The following is a 24,161-nucleotide window of genomic DNA, read 5'->3' on the forward strand; positions in this document are numbered from 1 at the left end:
ATCTGGGGAATACAAAGACACACAATCAACTACATAATGGGGGAAAAAAAAACCCGAACAGTTAAGGCACGTTCACACCAAATCTAATGTGACCAAACATGACCTGAAAAACTATTAGCATCAAAAATCCGCAAAACTATTCATGCCAACCTATCATCAATGCCAGATTTTCAAAAAATAAAAAGACAACATGTTGGTATCATAAATGTAATAAATTAGCTCCAATCTATGTTTAAAAAAAATAAAGCAATACATTTATAAATAATAAAACTATTTAGTATATTAGTATATAGCAAAATATGCAATATGCATTTATTTTTTTATAAATGGGTCAATGAAATGACACCTACATTTTCTGTCTGATTGCATTCTGTTTTGGAAAAATCTTTGAAAAGATTTTATTTTCTTCAGCATTTGGCATGATTTCCAAAGTGTGTTGTAATCCTGTATACAATTGCAACGCATCTGTATATATATTTTCATCATAATCATAAAAAAATCATTTAAAAAAAAACAAACATCTGATGATATCCATTTTATGAATTATCATGTGGTGCGACTTCACTGTAATTTTTTTGTTGTTGTTTTTTGTTGGTTTAACTTAAAAAATTAAGGTTACCAGTTAAAAATGTAAGTTTATTGAAATTCAAAATTTGAGTTGATACAATGAAGGAAATTTGTTTAATAAATATAAACTCAAAATATCATTTTTTTGATAAATCATGAAAATAGCAGTATTTGGCATGTTTCATTGCGTCATCACAAATAAAACACACACAATTACCCAATATGCATACAAAATCTTTTAATAATATTTTAATAAAGGTTGTTGAATCTCAACAACAACAACAAAAATCATTGTATTAAAGCAAAAAAATTTTTTGAATGAACTCAAAATTAAGGCAACCAGGTAACTTTTTTTCTAATTTTTTTTACAGTGATCAACAAACTACCACTTTGGGACTTATGCTGAAATCCATTTAAGATCACTTTTTACAAAAACTCAAACAGAAATGCAAATACTTTATCTAAACACTTTATATTTGCTAAACACTTTTTATCTAAACACTTTTATATAACAAAATAATATATATAAGGAAATTAATACATTTTAAGAGAAGTCTACGGCCAACTAATCTACATGAAAAAACACTAAAACCCCACAATTTAACATTTTAATATGAATTCATGTGTACACACCATTCCTGGAACAATGTTGGAACAATAGCAATTGACAATGCGTTTTGTATTTTTAAACTGGCCTGTTGAAAATCCTTATACGTCACTGACCCAAATTCTTCCATCCTTACAGGAGTTAAAGCTGAGCGATGCTATTTCAGACCTTGAAATTAAAAGCAAGCATTTAGACGAAATCTTCAAGGCCAAGAATATTCCTATGGAAAGGATTGAGAGCATTTATGAAGTTCCTTGCCAATTTTCACTACAAACAATCCCATTAGCCGCTGAGATGTTCTGGTAGTATTGCGTTCATGACCTCCACTGGTCCAAAAGACATTGTGAGGAAGAGTGTCCCTGAGGTGCTGCTCTGGGATCAGTTAACTGCATTAGCACTGCAGTTAGCAGTGGTTACAGATAGAAGATGGAGAAATCTGAGCCTGCATTAGCACTCTGACCTATATGCTTCCAGTCAGCCTTCTTGTAATGTATCCACTGCCTCACTTTGGCTGTGATCGATACTCAGTTGGTCTAGACTTCAATGATAATGCCATTAAGTACAGGTAATATTCCTGCATAAAAGCAGCAGGATTTCACCTTCCCCTTCACATGCTACCAAAAATACCTTAAGTACTAAGGCCACTATAGCACTAATTTAACATTTCAAAAGGCTTCCTGTGATTCTACTGAAAATGGACATTATTTTATGGCTAGTGCCTGCTAAAAATGGCTGTCAATGATATCACATTTATTTACTGAGAAAAAAAAGTGTTGTAATACAGTATATGCACCACAAAGACATTCATTTAAGCTAATAATATTTCAGCAATATTTTCCACTGACAAACACGGCTGAGAATAAAGCCTAGCCCTAACATCCAACACCCTGCCTGCACACCCAAGGACATTCTGGCTCTAGGATACCTTTAAGAAAATGAGCTTCCCTGGAAAAGCAAGAACACACATACATTCACACACTTTATGCGTGAAAAAAAGCGAGACCAATTAAGATTAATACACTTGACGTATTACTGTCCCTGAATCCTAAAATATGCCTAAGTGTTCTTTAAATATCCCAACAATTTGCATGTGGCCACAAGCGACAACCTCACCTTTTCTTGAGACGTGTGAGCAGATGGGTTATGATTTCAAGCTCTCTGGCTTTAAGGTAGAACTAGTAACATGCGCACATTTGCATTGTGCGGGACTGGAGCATGAAATAAATAAATCCTCCATTACCATGATTCCCCGGGCAACCCTAGCAAGCCCATTCATGCACATATCAGTAATGTTTTATATGACCTTGGGATAGTGTCATATGATAGTATCTAAAGGTTTCATGAGTAGGGCAGGCATGGGACCAAGGGATGCTGATTAGCATGGCCCCATTAGTACCCGCTAGTAGATGACCTAACTAAACCATATGGCAAAAAGCATATTTTTCCATGCTAATGGACAGCTTGTCATGTACATTAGACCTCCTGGACCCACTTTATATTAGGTGGCCTTAACTACGATGTAGTAACATTTTAATTAATCATTTGATACAATGCACTTATTGTGTACATACATGTTTTTACATTGTACTTACATTTTAAAAATAGCTGCATGTAATTACGTCTGTGGTTACATTTGTAATTACACAGTTGGCACTTCCCTTACACCTAACCCTCCTCTTAAACTTACCCATACACCATACCTGTCCCTACCTCTACCCGTATCCCACCTCAATATCAGAAAAAGTGCTTTGCAATACAATTTGAACACAGTAAGTACATTTTACTTAAGGCCTCCTAATATAAAGTGGGGCTGACCTCCTTATACCCTTTGACTTGCAGAAGTGGGTGTGTTGTGCTAACCAGATGCAGAGAACGGAGGCATATGGAAGTATATGTTGATTAGACTAACAACAGTGACAAACAGGACCAGAGTGGAAACATACATCTTTGGATTGCAGAATAATGTAATTTTGACACATTTCATACACAAACACATGGCAGCAATAGCCCTCAACCCAGATGATATCTGTCTGCCAGAGAGTCAATTCCCAGAAAGCAACATTTAGAATAGCAGTGCAAAATCAACAAAACATACCCAAGAACAGAATCTTCAAAGCACGCTGCAAGAAATAAAATAAAAATATATATACCAACACATATATACATATAGATATGCGCAGCACCGCGGTGGCCGGAAAGCCAGATTTTAAAAGCTGGATAAAGCAGCCACCCTGCAGCACACCGGCCACCGCAGAGCCTTTTCTCTTTGTAGAGGTGTACAAACTGAACTAGCTCAGCTTTCATTAGGCATAAGTCCTACTGAGAGACCATCTGTGCTTTAAACATGCGCAAAAAACAGAGACTGCCTACGCTGCAGCTCACTATACAGCGGACATACATTAATGTGCTCCAAGGGACTCGGTGTGGTTTTCCACTGTGCCGTATGCATGCGGCACTGAATGCGTGGTGCATGGCAGGCCCGTATGTTGAACGTGAGGACCCACGGAGCTCAAAAAAATGCGAGCGGATCAATAGCTCCGCTCTTAAAGGGACGGCGGTGGGTTTTTCTGATGAGTTGTGCCTCTTAAAGAGCTGAATGATTCATTAGTGAGTCAGCACGCTATACATCCTGTGTGCAGCAGATTCTGGGGTGAGACTAGTGCAAGAAAACAGCTGACAGATGGTCCTAAAATTACTAAAGTAAAGCAAACCTTTCTGCAATTACATGACCTAGTCTAGTACACTGCATCAATGAAAGCAGGAAGCGATTTAGAGAATTCAAACAACCCTGTAATACATCAAAACCTAATTTTAAGAGGATCAAATCAGCTAAATACTAAGAGGATCATTTGCAAGATATGGAAGTGGAAGTGTGATTTTGGGGTCAAATCATGTCACGGTAGGGACATTGCTACTATATTAGTATCATCATATACACTGTGCAAATGATAAAAACAGATTATTGTAGTGTGTTTCTACTATAAAAAGTCATGGTTAATTAAATGTGTTACTTGCCATTTCTTTGTAAGCATTTGAGAAAATTACTAGCAGTTTCTGAGTGAGAATTGTAGTCAAACTTTTTCAGTGTAGAGTATTTTTCTTTATTTGGTATCTGTTAAAATGGGATATTAAATATTCCATGTTCATTTACACCATTTTTAGATGGTCATTTCCACAGTCTATCACTCAATCTCAAGCAAATCTCAAAATGAATACTGTACATTCTAATTTTGTGAAGCCTAAATTCACTTGTGCACGTTTCATTATTTATTTAGAAAGAACTAAATAGTACGTCATCTTAAGACCAGCTATTTTAAAATCAGTTATCAGCCTTAACTACCATAATTACCAGTATTTGCAAGAAGTTTTATATCAGTGCAATCCCTAGCTCATGGGACACAAATTGTGTTTGCAATTCCGCATCAAAAGTTACATGTAAACACCTCAGTTTGACAAACTCCAAACAACAGTGACAAACATCATGTGTTAATATGCGAACAGCGAATGATCATGATGCAAATGAGCAAGGACGCTTTCACTCCACAGCACTCACAAAATGTTGATGTTGATATTCTCACAGCCCTTATGTGCGCAGACAGCTTGATTAGGGAGCTGCAGAGAAACAGGCCGGTCAGGATGTCAATAATGGGGAGGGATTTGTTGCTAACGGAGCATCATGGGATACCAGAACCGGCTAGCAGTTGTGCAATCATACAGAAGCTGCAGGGAGGGGGAAGTCCTGAGGAGACTGTGTGTGGATGTCTCAGGGGGTGATATGAAAGCTGGCAGTAGATGAGATGTGAAAAGAGGAAGTGTGAGGACAGATTAACATGCACCGGCTGGAGTCACACTGAAGGAATGGAGAATACGGAAGCCTGGCGGTTTCTCATCAAAGGCTCCAGCGGTCTCTCAGGTTCTCATCATTCTCTCCCCTTAGGCTTAAGAAGAACAGGGAGTGCCTTGATTCGGGCCCTCTTGCCAATCAATCAGAAATCTGCTGCTTGTTTCCACATGCTGTCGCTCGGTACCAGGGCAAGGAAAAAGAAAAATCAACATGCATTCCCTCATCGTCTCATACTCATTTCCCATCCTCTCCAACTGCATGCTTATTGGTGTTATTATTACTGATGCATCATTCTGGGTGTTCAACTGATTCCCATTTTGAGCACGCTCCGCGAAAGGATTGAGAGAAAAAAAGAGGTGTGAGAGGGTCAAAACATAATACCGTGTCAATTTTCGACATGTGTGACGCACACAGAACCAGATAGCTCATAATAACCAACATTGTAGGAAGAGCCGATTGGGTTGCAATATGAATGAATGCCTGTTTCCATTTCTGATGTGCATCTCAATTAACTATTTTATACATCTTTACTTAAAAATATCATAAGCATGAATATGAATATGTACATTTTGGTTTGTGCTGGGTGATATAGAGCAGTTTTTATTTATACTATTATAGTATTTTCTATATATATATATCTACTATAGTATTTGTTAATATTTTGAAATTGGCTTTTTAAAATTTTCACTATTCATTTTAATTTTTGTAATTTTTGATTTTGTCATTTGTATTAGTGTTTTTTTTTAAAATATTTCTAGCTCTAGTTTAGCTGTACCTTATTTATAACTATTTTATAAGATAGCTTTAACTTATTTATTAACCTAGTTATAGTTTTAGTAATTTTAGTAGTCCTTACTGTAATTTCAGTTAGTTGAAAGATTTTTTTAGATGCATTTATAAATGAATTAATGCATAAATGAATAAACAGTTTTTTAAAAAAGAATGAAGTTTAGTTTTAGTTAAAGTCAACATGACGGTATTCATTATAAATGATTTATCCTTGTACAACTTAATTATGCGCCCTCGTAATCTTTAATGCCAACTTTAACAATAACAACACTGATATGAAGACAAGGTCAGGTTTGTCTTTGCACTTCCTGCAGGCGCTTTTGCTTCCAAAAATGACTGTTTGGGGAAAAACAAATCCTCATTCAAAAAACATAAGCAATCCAATTTCTATAAGTGACACATCTTTAGATATGAGAAATGCCTCTAAATCCTTTAAAGAGCTAGTGTGTAGCTCCTTCAGACACATCTTCCACACAAAGCCTCTAAAAGACACAACAAACAAGAATCAAGGCATAATGCTGCCATCCTCCCTCATCAGACACCCACCGGCGCTCGATTCATCTGGAGAATAAGAGCAGAGATTGACAGCATGCTGTTGAGACCGAAGGCTTTCTGAAAGCCTGAGCATTCGCTTACTATTCTCAAGCGATCTATCTTTAGCTCCTCTTTATCCTTTATTAGCATCCCATGAGAATGCAGAATGTATTCATTGTGAAGGAAGGGCTGATTTCCGCTTGGCCAGAGAAGAGCAAGAGGGCATCAATTATTTGAGGAGTCCAAGTCAGTCCAGCGGCTTTACACACCTCTCAATGAAACATTGATTCAAGTGGAGAAAAAGCTTTTTGTCAAGCCACCTTTCTGGCTTCAGCACAGCTTCAGGTCTCTGAGATCGAAAAAAAAAAAAAAAAAGCGATTCGTCCTCAAGCCATTCTGAGAATGATGGTCAAAACTAGTGTGAAAGGAGGATGTGAATAGAACTTAGTCGGGGTATAGACACCATATTGAATTTAACACGGATGAAAACAAGGCTTTGAGGGACAGACTTGCAGTCTTTGCAATCGCATATGCAGCATAAAGCTTCTAGATCGCATGTATTTTTCAGCTGAACAATCAGTATAACGATTACAACAGTACAATCCATTGAACACAGTGTACTTTTATCCCTCACAGCCTCACATTTTTTGTTCCTGTCAAAAATTAAATATGGTGCAACCCTGACTCAGGGAGAAAAAGAGAAAGGACAATGTGGGGTTAGTGAGAGTGGATCTCAGGGGTGAAGACGAACTTCCACAAAGACAAATTGCTATTCATGCTGGGATCCTGCAGCGTCCTGATTGGCTATAATTGTGTAAATCAGTGGTTCTCAGACAGGATTTTTTTGGCCCAGTGCCCACCTATATGGTACCTATATGCTAATATTAATGTTGATTATTACTATGCATTTTATTATTAACATATTAAAAAACATGGCCCATACTAGACAAATGTCCAGTTGTAAAATTTGACACTAATTTGTCTAAAAAATAAAATAAAAATTGAACACCAAAGAGTAAAACCTAAAAGTTTTCATTGCAACAAGTGAATTCAGGAACATTAAAATGGATATTCATTCTTAGGTCTGCTAAAGACTACATTTACCAGTTATTAAATTATTACTGTGTATTAAGTGAGCATTAGATGATGGCATTTGAAGCTGATTTAAATGAAAAAATAAGGTGTGTATGTACGATTAAATACACAATATCAGTCAAAAAAAAAAAAAAAGGAACAAATGCATTGTCCATCTCTAACATGTATCTACCAACTTCTCTCTCCTCTCAACATTTTCTTTTTTCATTCCCTTCTCTTGACATTATTAAACACCTCTTCTCTTCACTCTCCTCAGTGAAGGGCCGTAATAAATGCTAACATCCCTCATTATTCACGTGGCATCCTTTGGCCAGAAAGACCTTGCAAATCAATTCTGTCAGCCGCAACTAGACAGGCAAAATGTAATCATGTTGTTTGTGGAGGAAATTAAAACAATTGGGTTTGACCTTTTCTTTGACTCTCTTAGTCAGTTGATTTTAGACTGAATGAAGGCAGGCGGAAACTGACAAACTGAAAAATTAACAAACGCACCAAAAGAGTTTAGATGGTTTGTGGGTAGCTGACATACTGTATCACTGACGATTATTATTTTTTTTGTATTTAATATCATGATTTAAGGTTAAAAGTATATATGAATATATTTCACAAATGTTTATTTTAGGCAACTTACCATTTAAATGAAATATTTGCAGTTAATTTGTGGCTATTTAAATAGTTCTACATTCTTACAAAAAATGTTTTTGAATTATAAAATGATGTACACTACCGTTCACAAGTTTGATGCCAAACTTAAACTTTTTTAATGTTTTTAAAAGTCTCTTATGCTCACCAAGACTGCAATCATTTGATTAAAAATACAGTAAAAACAGGCATATTGTGAAATATTCAATTTAATTTATTCCTGTGATGACGACAGCTGAATTTCAGCAAGATTACTCCAGTCTTCAGCGTCAAATGATCCTCTAGAAATCACTAATAAAAGGTTATTATTTTTTGTGGAAACCATAATAGTCTTTTTTCAGCATTCTGTGAAGAATAGAATGTTGAAAATAACAGCATTTTTTTAATAACATAAATGTGTCAAATTTAAACAAACTAACACATCCTTATTAAAAAACTTTTCTTTTTAAATGGCAGTGTAATTTCTCTAAAATTAGTGGTATATTATAATTTTACAAGAAATAAAAGCCAATGCTTGTCAACTACCCAGCACTGAATAACTAGTGTGACTGACATGACAGCAGGATAGAACACGTATTTTGAATGCACACACACACACACGCACGCACTCGCAAACACATGAAAAAACACTCGCACAAATTTGGTAATTGATGTTTGCATCAGTGGATTGGTGTACCTGGTTTGTGTTGGTGTTTGAGGGAAGAGGGTTGGATACCATTGGTCCAAAGATGTCTAAGTCGTCACTGATTGGAGCTGCACTGCTTGTTCCTGCCCCACTGCTGACAGAGCTGGCTGTGGGTGCATCTGAGCGAAAGAGAACCAAATGTCATTACAGACTAGGGAAAAGTGTCAAGATTAAACAGAGTAACAGTCACTGTGGATTTTTAATTGGTTTCACACCAAAGTTGAGAAATACAGTGGCCACAAAACCACATAAATATGTACATATGCGATTGCATTAACTAACAAAATATGAGACTGTGCCGAAGATGTTTGTAAGGTTATAAGGCAAAACCATTGTTTTTTTCATCCACTGGTCAATTTTGAGGTTGTGTGCCATTTTGCTTCCATATCATCCTTCTTTCAGACTATTACACTTTATCTGTTTGTGTCTGAAGTTTTCAATTACGATACATATCTTTAAAGGCAGTTTCCTTAAAATGAGATTTTTTTTTTCTCAGGCATCTCCACTTCACTAACACTTACAAGCACAACATTCCAGTTTTATTTCCATCTATATTCTGAAAGTTTTTAAAGTGGAGTGTGTTTATATATTATTCACCCGATTCATACATTTTATTCCTAAAAACATGATGCCAGAATGATAAAAAGTGATATCCAAAATCCCCTCCATAAAAACTTCTAACTCAATGTCATCCATCTTAAACAAGAAAATTTAACCTGGCCTTATCCAATATTCAGAAAACTAGTGCATTATCTAAAACGTAACAAAACAGTTTTCTTGATCCACTTTGATTAATCAACTAGTATGGGGAGACCGAATTGGACACTCTCTGATAGTCAAACGTCATACAAAAAGTCCATAGTTTATGAGATTAATTTGCTAGGACACCTGTTTTGCAGGGACCAACAGGTTAATCAGCTATTACACACACACACACACACACACACACACACACACACACACACACACACACACACACACACACACACACACACACACACACACACACACACACACACACACACACACACACACACACACACACACACACACACACACACACACACACACACACACACACACTTTTTTTTGTTTGTCCAATTACATTTTGGGATCACTGTATCTTCTCCGAGCTTCTGGAGTCAGACTCTTTACATAATTCAGACGCATCTGTGACTGAGCAGTGATGACCAATGCCAGGCTAAACCTGCTTGCATGAGTCTTTGTCTCTGTAGAGAGAAATAAAAGAGTGTTCATCTGGCAGCAGCCCACACCGCCTGCTCAGCTTGCTTTTCCCGTTCCCGCTACCTATCGACTTCATCCAAGAGAGCAGGAAATCTAATCACACTCCGCACACGCCTCCGCCAACGCTGGAGAAAAAGCACCCGCTCGCCTCCGACGCCGGCCTGCCGCTCAGACGCACTCTCTCATTCCATTAAAGTCAAAGACTCCATCAGAGCTCTGCCAGTGTTCACACGTTACAAAGCGCAGAGTCAGGAGCTGCTGCCATCTCTTTATGACTGATAAAATCCATGAAAATAAAAGAGCTCAAAGTAATATAACTGGAGCCAATAGCAACGGGTGTGGGGAAGAGGAGATGAAATGCTTGATGAGCTGGGGGTGTGACTGGAAGGAGAAAGGGAAGAGGAAATTAGAGAATTTACGTATATAGAGATGTGCAAAAGAGCGCAGCGTCTGGAAAGCACTGCAGTCTATTTCACAGACCTTGATGAGTGCACAAACCTCTAAGCTTTAAGAGCGCCTTTGCATGCAGTCTAAATCTGTGGTTTTCATCTGGTGGTGGGCCACAGGACTGTCCTCTGCATGAACAGCAGGGAAATATAATGCTAGATGCAAATAATAATAAAAAACAACTAAGCATGTAGAGTTAATTTAAAGAATGAACAGGGTGTGCATCCAGCCAAACTACAGTGTTTTGGCACAAACTCTTTAACCTGGTTTAATGCATGGAAAGGTTGGAACAACATGCCCTTTTCGACTTTTGTAATGTAAAAGTTGCAATGTAGTTAAATCTTTTTTTCTAACGTACATCTAAATGTAACAAATTAGCGGGGGGCAAAGGGCGAAGACAGTTCAATCAATCAGTTGTTGATTGGATGAAGGCAGATCTGAATGCAAACTTGCAATCGACTGTAATAAAGTGGCATCTATGGATCTAAGCAGATTAAATGATTGCCTGACATATGAAACCAGAGAGAAGTCTGTTGTTTCAAAATAAGTTATGGCATTTTGATTACAAATTACAAGATCCAACAAATATTTAACAAAAATGCAACATTTGCATGGATGAATTGTTCAAAATAAAATCAATAACATGCATTTGGAAAATACATAGGATGAATTTTAATTTTGTGTCAACTTTAAATACATTTAAATGTATAATTGTTGGCTTTTGAATTAAAAAAAAATATATACAGTGCCTTCATATAAATTATATACAAGGTATTCTTACCCCTTAATTTTCCATATTTTTATGTTGCTGCCTTATGTTCCAAATAAATATTTTGAGCAATCAAAAAATAGACCTTTAATTGAGAGGTCTTTCACAGTCTGTGCAATAGCATCTATATCTATAAGTGTCCCAGAAATGAGTATGAATACAATAATTATCTTTATATATATATATATATATATATATATATATATATATATATATATATATATATATATATATATATATATATATATATATATATATATATATATATATATATATATATATATTCACAATTTTTTTTTGGTGTACTTAATTATGGTGTATGGGGGGGTGGATTAAAAGCAGTTCAGCATAGGTCTGGAACATGACAAAAAAAATGGAGTACAAATAATTTCAAAAAGCACTGTTTATATTATGTACTGTGATGTGTCCCAATTTAATGTCCAATTTAAAAATTGAAACCAGCGCTAAATAAACAGGTTCACTTCAAGTCTAATTTTATGTTCCTTCTGTAACTTTACCTGTAACAGCCTTGTGACTCCAGTGAATCCTCAAGCTGAAAACCTTACAGAAGCTCCACCCGCTTCAATTGTGAATGAAGTGCCGCACACATTTTTATGAACATTTCTGCTTGTTTGCAGTGTAAGGGTAAATAAAGGACTGGTCATTTGAATAAATATAGCCTTTTTGACACTTAAAAAAACAAAGGCTAATGTTTTATGTATATAAGGAGCGGAATAGCGAGTCTTAGTCTTTTATTTGCTGTCTAGTCATAGCCAATACAGCCTGTGAAAAACATTTAATCTTTTATAACAAGATTTTGGCCATATGTATGACACAACAGGAAAAACTAAGCACCGATAAACTTAAAGGGGGGGTGAAACACTCAGTTTCAGTCAGTGTCATGTCAATCTTGAGTACCTATAGAGTAGCATTGCATCCTGCATATCTCCGAAAAGTCTTTATTTTTTTTATAATTATATAAGAAAGATGCGCTGTTCCGAGTCTTTCCGAAAAAAGCCGAGCGGGTGGGGGCGTGTCGTGTGAGCGGAGCTAAATAATGACGTGTGCAGCAGCGCGCTGCTATTGTGTTGAGTCGAGTGCGTCATCCCTAACAGCGGGAAAAAAACTTTATTCAAAATAAAAATATGGCTTTTAATCAGATACAGCCATACATCTATGATCCGGAATCAGACCCAGAGGCTGCAGTTGAACAGGAGCAGCAGCAAAAACGACTAGAGCAGGACGTCTCTATGTGGTACAAGTTATACACTAACTATATAATATGCTTAGCGGCTTGTGTTATTTACATATTTATACTTGAATTATTTCGTCGTATTTTTGTCTTTGAAGGTGTACATGTGGGAAGTGCAGTTGTGCACGTGTGTTTGTGTGTTTACGCGTGGTTTGTGTAGACAGTAAGCGGACCGGTTTTGCACAGCAGGATTAGTTAGTGTTTACATAGCGCATTTGAATGAAGAAGCGCGCTTATTTAGTTCAACATATTTCCCCCCTCTTTGTGTATTGTTGTTTGGAGTGCTTTTACAATACACAAACATAAAGTTACACATATAGTGGCCAGCTAAACAAATGTACACGCACTACACATCGCATGCTCCATTGATCAATTAGCTATACGTGATCATGTTTGGGCTACTTGATGAGCATAGGCAAAAACACAGACATTTGAAGCAGTCTTACTCACAGCCTGCGGTACTAACGTTGGGACTGCTCCATCCTTCAGCATTAGGCAATCGGGAAAATCCTGTGTCGAGCTGGGCCTTGTTTATGAAACAGTCGGCACCGAAATGCAGCGAACAGATATAAACATTCGCGCAACTCAGTTGCTGATCCGGAAAAGCAAATTACATCCACTGTTGCCTTAACGCGGGGTTTTGGGGAATCTGTGCAGGACTGTCTTGGTCTGGCAACCAAAAACGCACTTTTTTGGTGACATTGTTATGTGCACATTACCTGTGCAGCGCAGCCTACAAGCCAGCGCTTTGATGGGCGTAGGCTGTTACTTTCGCTCTCTCCCTCTCTCTCTCTCACGCGCTTCCGGTAGAATTGTCCGTAAGGCCCATACAAGGAAATTCCGCCCCCGTTAACGTCAAAGGGGACGCATGATCTCAAAAAACTTGCCGAAACTTATGACTAACCGGAAGTAGTATTTTTGACAAAGAAATACTCCCATCAAACGTCCACCTTAACTTTTGAAACTTTGTCTATGTTTAGTATGGGATTCCAAGTCTTTAACAGTGTAAAAAGATCAGTATGCATGAAACAGCATTTCACCCCCCCTTTAATAACCTGTAAGTTGCTGAAAACATAATGCGATGCACTTACTGCCTTCAGATGTGAATGTTCTAATGATGGACAAAACATTTTCATTAGAATGTTAATACTATATGATGCATCCAAGTCTCTGCATAAGGGCCTGTTTACAGCGGGTCACTACAAGCTTTTTTTTTACTGATCAGATAGCTATCTGATTTATCAAAACGATTCCATTTACACTTGGTCACATAAATGCATCTCTGCAAAACGGATATAAAGCCGATCTTTAATTCCCACGCTATATGCAGATTTAATGGGGTTCACGTCACCAAAAAAAAAAAAAAAAGATATGAGCAGCACTTTATCATCAGCTAATTTAAAAATCAAAGACAGCAATAGGAGAGAGCATGGCAACAGCACTGGTAAGATCATTTAGTTTCTTTACTTTTAATGAAGATGATTGTGTGTGTTGAGCCTCTGTGACTTCCTTTCACTTTTATTTGTGGTAGTTTGTGCATTGGCTTGATGAAGAAATAGCTGAGCTGCTCATCTGTGGCGATGCGTGCGGCAGCAGCACTGTCATATATATGGATATAACATCATATAGCCTATAACATGTTATTAATGTTTATTTTTTAGAATTGTTGGGAGGAATAAAATGTACAAATGTGGTTTCAAAAACCAGATGCATTTGGACAGGAATGCGGAAGTCAGTTTTGACCGGAATGCGACCCAGACCACCTCCTGACGTTTCGGAGGGAATTTACACCTGGTCTTTTCACGATCAGATAGCCATCCGATCAGAGAAAATGCATGAAGTGACCAGGTGTAAAGAAGCCCTAAAGCTACAATAAAAAATTGACAACATGGTGTTTAATTATTTCAGGTTTTGTTGCAGTTCTACACTAACCTGTAATTATCGCTGTTTTCAAAACACACAACGTGCTGGATATTACCATCCATTAATTTTACATGAATGTAATGCTTTAACGTTTGGTGACATATTTAAAAGTTCCTGAGATCCAAAAGCTAATGCCAGCACATTGACATGGTGACATACCTATAATGACTTGACAACTGAGTAGGGGTGTAACGATATGCTCATGTCACAATTAGATAAAAATCGTGATACTGAAGCCATGATACAATACTAATGCCATATTTTAAGCCAAAGTAAAGACTTTTTTATTATTATAACATATTAATAAAAGCCTAACACTAACCCTTATTATTATTAAAATAATAATTCTAATCCGACATTCCATTATTATGCATTATATTCAACATTATACATGGTAGTTTTATGTAGTAGTCACTGAAGAGAAACTCTGTAAACTCTTTTTGTAAAATCATTGTAAAATTGTAAAACTTTTACTGTGAGCTGGGTATGGGCTAGTAATTTGTGATTAAACCAAAATAGTGAGATCGTCCATATTGTGACATAAAATTTCAGTGAAATTGATTATCGAAAAAGAAAAAATGCAGGACGGGACTTCTATCCATCAACTGTTGAAAGGGGCTGGGTTTGAGCAGGCTAAATGACATGAGAAAACAAAACAAAAAATATGTCTGTCGTTTCACGGGAGATCGATTTATTACATTTTTATTTAAAAATTGAGTTAAAAAAATGAAACGCATACGTGAGGAAATAATCATTCAGAATGCTGTTCAAAAATAAAACAGGTGGTCACTTAAAACAACAATAAGCGTTCCACTCAAACTGTCTCATACATTTGCAATGAGAATTTGATTTTAAGTATGCAGTCATGAATAATTCCCTTAAGAAAATCGATTTTGTTAATAGCAGCTGAAAACAGATACCCCAAAAATGTATTTAGACTATGAAATGCAAATATGCATATAATGCAAGTAATTTTATTATTTTTTTAATCAACAGCACTAAAGTAACAGCACCGAAAGAGAGATAGACATCATGCTAGTCTGTGCCTGTTATGGAAGGGTGAGGAAAGATGCTTAGGCCTTGAGCAAAAACACATCAATAAGACGCATGCTTCAATCTCAACACCATCATCTCCAGCCTCTCTTCATCAGCACTGACCCCTACTGCCCCCCAGCTGAAGACGTTCATCTAAACAATGTAACCTCCTTGCCTTGGACACACACATTTCTGGAAATTTTTATATTCCCACTAATGCTCTGTCTGTCTCACTCATCATAACGGACAACTTGGTAGCAGACCGAGATTGAGAGAGTGAGAAATATTGAATGAGAGAGAGAGTGAGAAAGTGATAAATACACAAGACGGAGTGACAAAGAAAGCTCCAGGGCAGCAAATAGAAACTTTCATTTCCCAGAAAGTAATATCACATCAATTGTGTTTGGTCATCTCAAGGGCTCGAGTTGCCGGCCTGATCAATACTGCCAGGACTGAACTAGCAGTGTGCTCCCCTGAACCTTCCTCTAGACAGTAATAGCAGTCAGTGTGTTCCTCTGTCCGAGCCTTAACACACCCTTTAAAAAGATATCGCTTTGGTGTACAGCAACACGTTGGTTTGGAACCGCTCTTTCAGTAGTTACTGAACTAGGAAAAAAAGATAATGCCATTTTAAGTGTTACAAGACGCTATTTTGTCTAAATAAATGAAAAAGGAAACGCTTAAAAACGAAGACCAATCATTTTGAATGCTTTAAGAACTCTGTAGGCTTGATTTGCATGTAAAATCCTGTCTAATTAGACGCGCTAAGTTCCGCCACTTCCCTCCCATTGAAATGTTTTGCCTTAAAATGGCCTTGAAGTCTCTTTTTCTTTCAGACTATCTTAGATGTATCAGATTCCCTGATCGGCACTGAGATGAGTAATCAATTATTCATGTCTTACCAAGGCCTAACAGGTCGATGGCGGGCTCTGCACTCTTCTTAGGACTGAGTCTGGAATCTGTCGGGTTGTCCTCTCTTTTCTGGGATGGAAAGACACAAAAAAAGAGATAAGGAGAGTGTTATTGAGAAGATCTTTTTTGGGACCACAAATTCGAATGCAGGCATCAGCTTAACAGGCCACCCGTTGTTGTTCTGATTTGAATGCTGTTCTTCACCGAAAACAGCCTTTAGATGCTATGTATACACAGCTTCTGTGTTTTATCTTTGCTAGTCGGCACTTGACGGCTCTGAGCTGCATCTGTGAACATGTGCTGCAAGTTGTGTGAATAGGTAATGCAACGGCGGTGGCAAAATAGCTTGCTCGCTCTATTTGTTTGTCTCCTGACTGATGCCCGGCTGCACCTCACAGGTGCTGACTGACCATGCCCCTTTTGAGATGCAGTTCAAAGGCGCTCTTGAGGGCTGTGATTTGTGACGGGCAGAAAGAAGCATCACGGGCTGAGAAGCGAAGCGTAATCCGGTCTGAACGGCCGATCGATGGGCGCTGGGTTAAAGCCTGGATCAAAGCCAGATAGAGGCCTTTTAAAACCTCATTCTACACAAAAACACTCAAGTATCTACGCAAACACACAAGTAAACTCAACAGGACAGCACTCAAGAACAGTCAGGGAAGACGAAAGGTAAAGAGGGCAAAACACAATGGAACAAACAAAAACCAAGCCAAACTGCACTGTCAAATCTGAATAAAACCACCAGTGTCTGACATCTGCCTTATTAGCACAATAAAAGAGAATGATAAATGCGAATTTGTCTAGATGTGTCACTTAACGTCATCATTGTGCAATTGTTCTTGGCAAAAGATTGGATTTGAGCGATTGAAAAACGGGACAGAACTGACACAAGCACTCTAATGAGCATCTGCAGGCTCGGGTTTGTGGTGAAGTGTCAAGCCAGGTGCATCGTGGGTAGAGGATTAAATGGGAAAAAGAAAATTTGTTGCTGTTCTCCACTGAGCTTTAGCTCCGGGTCCATTCAAGTGTGGGGTGTAAAAAAATAAATAAATAGTTAATGGGGAAAAAAAATGCTTTTACTGATTCCAAAGCAGTCAAACGCGGATTCTGATGAGAAATTACAGCGATCGTTCATAATTTTACAAGCTCCAGAATTAAAAAAAGCTTATCAAAAGTTTTATACATCACTGGGTTCTAAGCTCTTGAGAAAAGGTTGGAAATTAAATTAAATAGAATTGAATCTTAATCTTTTAGTGATGAAAAGCCTCTCCAGCCTTGCACGTCAGCTTTTATGTACAAAGCCAAATCTCTCAGTTGTGACCTTTTTATTGTAGTACACATGAGCAGACACACATGGGCTGAAAGGTGAGCAACAGCTGTCCTCCACAAATACAAAGACGCACAACTTTTATTTGCTTCTATGACTGAAATCCGTAATCTTAAAATGGTTGGCTTTGGTTAAATTATGTATGAATCGAAGGCTTAGGTACTCTTCTTTTTGTTGACTTTGACACACGCATGCTTTGAAGACGACTTCGAAGAAGAAATCCTTCAAAAATGTATTTGTGCTTCAGATGATGGAAACAAGACAGCCTGAGACAAACAAACAATGCACACATTCACAAGACAAATACACTGAAATACAAAAGGCATATGGCACATAAGCAAAGGTCCTTTTAGCATAAAGGGTCACAGTTTAAATTAAACCTTATATTAATGAGGTAAGCAGACCAAAATGAGTGTCTTAATTTAACCAATAAAATGAGTCAAAAATATATACTACAAGGTTATTATTAGCTAAAACATTGATTTTGAATTTGATTAAACCCCTAAAATTACTTTGAAAGACACACACACACACACACACACACACACACACACACACACACACACACACACACACACACACACACACACACACACACACACACACACACACACACACACACACACACAGTAATATTAAAGGTCCCATGGCATGGATCGTTTTATTATTTTATGTTTCCTGGGGTGTACTTATATTGTTTATATGGTTTTTACATCAAAAAATATCAATTTAGAAATAAAAGGATTTTTTTCTATACTGATATTAGCCTAGCCTGACAAGCCAGACCCGCAACAAGATGTTTGGTCTGGAAACTCACCATAGACAGGGCTCAATCCGAGGGGCAGGATAAACGGTTGTCTTTCAAACTCCCTCTGCACGCGATAGGATAGCGCTACAACCAACCAGAGCAACGAAGGTGAAACTGAGCTTGTTTATAGATTAAACATTTGCCTTATCCGGTCGGCAAAACTCCGAACACATCATCCCTTTTTAAGAATGACTTCAGTGCCGTTCTTTGTTCTTTTCTCAGAGAAAAGCTGAACTCCAAGTCTTCCAGAGCTTCATTCAAGCTGATTCAAAAGGCCGCCGTTCCCCAGTTTCTGTGTTTACTAGAAGCACGCAAACGCAACTCTGCCGTCGTCATTATGGCTCCGCCCATCGACTCTATACACGATGTGATTGGCCCGGCAAGAGCTTGCCGATTACAGCTCAGAAGGGTATTGAGTTGCTAGACGGCAGAGGAAGGGGAGGAAACCTTTCCTGGTATGACGTCATAACAGGAGAATTCAAGATCAGCTTGTCTGAGCTCTCATTTTCTCAAAGGCAGAGAAAGACAGCCAGCACTCGTTTTACACCGATCAAAATTTCTAGCCACTTCTGGACAACATTCAGGCTAGGGGAACTCATATTAATGTTGAAAAATTTCATAAAATAAAAATGTCATGCCATGGGACCTTTAAGTTACATTTTTTTATTTTAAGGTGGGGTAAATGATATATCAAAAATGCTTTAGAAAAGCATCTCCGGCCGAGTACCAAAACAAACTTGTAGCCAATCAGTAGTAAGGGCAGTGTCTACTAATGATGTTGAGAAGAGAGCTTTATAGGTTGCTTTATTTCTTCTCGATAGGCGAGTAACATTAGTTTTGTTTTGTTTCACAGAACTAATACATGCTGGCTTGAATAAGTACACGTCATGCTCGCTTGTTTGTCCATTTGCAATCGTATTGTTGTTCACTTCAGCGATGATAAAGACCCATTTATTTTCACACGCGATAAGCCTGGACATCTAAACCTCCACCACTGTCCGTTTCAAGCATCACTTCCCAAAGTGTGTCCAAAGGTAATATACTCCTAAAATATTATTGTTGTTACCTTTGGTTCCTCTTTTCATGATCGATATAACCCTATATATGTTCGTGCTCATGCTATCGAGATGCTCATGAGAACTGTGTTTGTGTTTTTGGGATGGAAGGGATGACTTTCATTGAACATTTGAACTGGATTACCATAGTAACACACATTGCTTTCACTCATTGAAGACATCAGAGCAGATTCCGCCATTTTGCCCGCGTTACGCATGTATGTGTGGTGAAGATATCACAATAGGGTGAGACCCTTTTGGGGTAGGGGCATGTTTGTTTTGGTGATTTGAAATGAACATTGGTTACCATAAAGCACTTACCGCACCTTTAAACACAAAAAAATTGCTAAAAAAATAAAACCTTTAAAAAAAAAAAAAAAGCTAGTTTACAATATTAATAAAGCTATAATAGTACATAAATAATATTAAAATAACACTGATTTAAAGAGTAGTCTGCTAGCCTTTTACTTTTTCTCCATGCTATGCTTTTATTTATACATATCTAATCTATACACCTGTCTCTCTCTTACTCCTCCACACCTCTTTCAATGCATTTCATCCTCTCTCAGCCCTTCCTCACTGCCTCCATCACTCTCTCGAAAGCCGTTCAGTGAACGGGTGTGAAATTGCTTGAACTGTGGCGTTGTGTCTCTGGGGCCTCTCCAATCAAGGTCATTTCTAATTCATGAATACTTCCCTTTGATGGAAGAATAATTCCATTTGGGTCACATTCCCTTACACTCGATGCGCCCGCGCCATGCAAACAGGATCAGAGGGAGATGCTCATGTGCGATCAGGCGGTATGAACAGGGCCACTCACTCTACACTTCATTCTGGACTGATGCAAACGCTGAACGCACTCGGCTGGGCACTCACAACTTCATGCATTCCAGCTATGAATATCAGAGAGGAAGATACAAGTCTTCATATTGATTTGACTACCGGTATGTTATTTTTGTAGATGTTCGAAGACCAAAAAATTATATGGTTGTTGTTTTGTTTTTATGAAGGAGGCAGACAAGTGTTTCAGAAGACATCACATACAATATTTAAAATAAATAAAAACATTTACCATAACCATAGTTTCTGCTATAAATACTAGTTACTTGAAGGAACACTCCACTGTTTTGAGAAACAGGCCTTATTCAATTTCTTTCCTACATTTAGGTATGTGGGCAAATGCATTTTTGTCTCAGTGCATGCAATGCAGTGTTTTAGTTTGGCCGGGTCGCCGCTAGCTTAGCTTAGCATAATGAATGGAATCCTATGTCAATCTTATGCTTCCCCATAATATAGTCCCAAGTAGTGTTGTCACGATACCAAAATTATGACTTCGATACGATACCAGACTAAAATATCGATATATCGATACTAAATCGATACCCCAGTTAAAAAAAAAAAAAAAAAGGTGCTTAATATGAAAACAGAACTTGTTATTATTCATTGTTATTTTTTACTAAAAATTCATGTGGCCAGCATGTTCCTTAGGGTTGGGCATCGTTTTGATTTTAACAATTATTGATCAATTGATCAATTACTATTAAAATTATCTCAATGTATTTTTTACAATGGGGTAATTGTGTTGCAATAGCTTACACACAGCACAAGAAAGCATGATTTCTAATGGTAAATTGAATTTAAAAAGACGAGTAAACAGTAATGAAATAAGAACAAATAAACAGATTACAAACAATAGCACAAATAAATGCAATAGAATAGAAGATACAAATGAAATAGACTGCTTTATGTTTTCAGGTAGGTCTAACATTCAGATAAGAAACTGAATAAAAAAATGCATAGTAATTACATTTAAAACAACATTGGATAATGTTCTTTGTAAAAAAAAATTAAATAGCGTACAGATGAAACTATTAAAGTTACTCAAGTTGATCAGTCAAGAGCAGTTGATCGTTTGTCTTTTTGTAGTTTGAATAACAAATGACTGCGGTCCCTTTAAGACTAACGGACGCATGGATCCTGCACACTGTTCCTGTTACTCGTTCTTCCTGAACTGTTTGCGACTGTGTTTACGTTAATACTCTTCCAGATGTGCACTGATCATTCTTTGAGTGTATTTGACCAATAATAAGCTGGAAAAGGAAGCAAATGTTTGCACTTGTATCATGTCAGAGGCGGCTTTATTACGGTAGGCTATATGTGTGCGCTTCAGATGTGAGGACGAAATCGGCAGGGATTAGTAGAATTAATTTATGTGCAATCCCGCGCGAAATTCAGACCGATCACACACTAACACTAACACACTGTCATGAGGAAAAAGTCCAGCAGAACGCGCCTTCGCCGTGCTCAGAGGTTAACCGGGCTGAGTGAGAATATGCCTGTGTGTTAGCTCGCTGACGGTCGGAGAGGAGAGCGCAGCTGGTATCGATACTGTAAAAATTGAGAATCGTATCGTTTCAGATATTCCAGTATCGATACATATCGAAATATCAATATTTTTGACAACACTAGTCCCAAGTCAATATCTGCCAAGGAAAGTCTTAATCTGCATCGCTATTTGTACTTGTTGCGAATACGCAGATCACTTTTACTCACGACATGCTAGCTGGCAACACAGGATTTCATTCATTATGCTAAGCTAAGCAAGCGGCGACCCTGCCAAACTAAAACAATGCATGCACTGAGACAGAAATCAATTTGCCCACATATCTAAATGTAGGAAGGAAGTTGAATAAGCCCTATTTCTAAAAACGGTGGAGTGTTCCTTTAACTTTGTATTAACCACTACTGAAACAGACTTTCAAAAAAAAGGAAACCATTTATAGTATAAAGTGGTTATAAATAGGAACTACTAACAAACTTGGCTATTATCAATAACTATTAATAGAAACTATGGATTAAAAGGTACAATGTTATAAGGGACCCAACAAAATGGACAAGACAAAACAATACACCACAACATACTGTAAATAAACACAAAATACCTACATAGCGTTTTCTTGTCTGTGAAATAAAAAGAAAAAATATTACGTAACAAACTTTAGATTGCAAATGAATAGAAGATCAAATAAAATAAAATAAAATGTGGGGAGAAAGGGATCTGGTGTCTTGAGGAGGAACAGAAGAGATGTTGTTCTGCTCTACTTCTGCAGCCCAGAAATAATGATAGTGGAAGCTCTCAGCTGAAAGTACAGTGTGTTCTTGAACTTATGAGAGGGCACATGCCACTTCCTGTAGCACAATTCCTTTACACACTCACAGACCGGGACAAAGGCCTCACTCCACACGAGCCAGAGCAGAGGTATTAATTATTTGTGAAACCACAGTGAGAAACACAAAGACAGACGAGAAGTGCTTCGAAGGCTTGTTAGACTGGTTCCCATTGGCACAAACACGAACCAAAGATTGCCAACAAATACAGACCTCTTTAATATTTTACAGCAATTAGTGCCAAACTTGTAATCTGACTGACCAAGCACTGTTATGGGCTTTAGTCGTCAAACACTAAAGCTGGATGTAATAAATTAAACCCCTGTTACGGAACATGATGAGCAGTCAAACTCATTCAGTTTTCAGTAATTAAAGCAGCACAAACCCCAGCCAGTGGTTAATGGAAGCGTGGCAACATCTGCCAGCGGATGCACAGAATGAAGAGACAGAGGCCTGTGCCGTTGGGGGAGAGAGCAGGACTCGGTTATCATTTAATATGCTTATCTTTAATTATAGTTCATCATTGTGCTTATCAGGGATCTAAACTGGGGTGGCCTGAGGAGTCTTCAGCTCGTAATCAGCACAGGCACTTACACCACTGATTACTTTATTCCAATTCCACTTTAATCAGCTGTTAATCCACACGCTCTCTCGGAGTTCGCACTTCCTGCGGAAAAAGGGTGGCATTACAGCTCCATGCAGCTGAAACTCAAAAACTCTGAGACACGGGACGAATGATGACAGACTGAATTGTCAGGTCCAGACGGAACGTGAGGAGATTTCTCAGAACAGATGTTTTAAGAGTTTTAAACAGCTAAGCGCAGTACACTCTTTATGTGTTGCATAAAGCAGCACACAATTTTTTACACTAAAAAACAAACAAACAAAAAACAGTAAAAAAACAAACAAAAAACAGTAAAAAAAAAAAAAAAAAACACATTTTTGGTTACACTATTTTACTATAGTACTGAGTGATATTAAATAACTACTAATAATGTACTTATTATAGGTTTGGGGTTAGAATTAAGTTTGGTTAAGATTCAGTGGCATGTCATTATTTTACTTGTATTATGTTAACTATGCTATTTGTATTCCAATCATACGTGTCGATGGTTCCAACCATCGACCAGAGGTTCGAATCCGCCTTTTGCCAAACTCGCTCTACTCCCTTTTCCCATCACATATCCGATCGGAATGGCATTTACTTTCAATAAAAGAGGGAAAATAAAGCATCTAACATGTTTAACATCAGTTAGGGGGTAGGTAAACAGACATGTGCTGAATTACAGACGATAAAAGTGAACGGGTAGGTACAATATCATTGGTCTTAAAAAGTGGATAGGTCTTGTCCCAACCATGTTCAATGGTTCCGACGCCCATGATTCTAACCAAAATATATCTTTTCATATATGCTATCCAGGGATGGAAATTAACTTTTTTGTCCACCGGCCACTGTG

General features: G+C 37.6%; 1 protein-coding gene across 5 annotated transcripts in view; it reads right to left on the bottom strand.

The window, feature by feature from the left end:
* Positions 1-24,161, bottom strand: part of smap1 (small ArfGAP 1) — a 130,947-nt gene that overhangs the window by 18,980 nt on the left and 87,806 nt on the right. For all 5 annotated transcript variants that reach the window (XM_067421292.1, XM_067421291.1, XM_067421290.1 and 2 more), the window contains 2 exons: positions 16,337-16,415; positions 8,755-8,882 (listed from right to left, as the gene is read on the bottom strand). In XM_067421292.1, coding sequence (XP_067277393.1) covers positions 8,755-8,882; positions 16,337-16,415 — 207 coding nt within the window. The remainder of the gene's footprint in view (positions 1-8,754; positions 8,883-16,336; positions 16,416-24,161) is intronic.

The sequence above is a fragment of the Pseudorasbora parva genome, chromosome 17 (genome assembly GCF_024679245.1).
Source record: "Pseudorasbora parva isolate DD20220531a chromosome 17, ASM2467924v1, whole genome shotgun sequence".
Classification (NCBI taxonomy): Eukaryota; Metazoa; Chordata; class Actinopteri; order Cypriniformes; family Gobionidae; genus Pseudorasbora; species Pseudorasbora parva.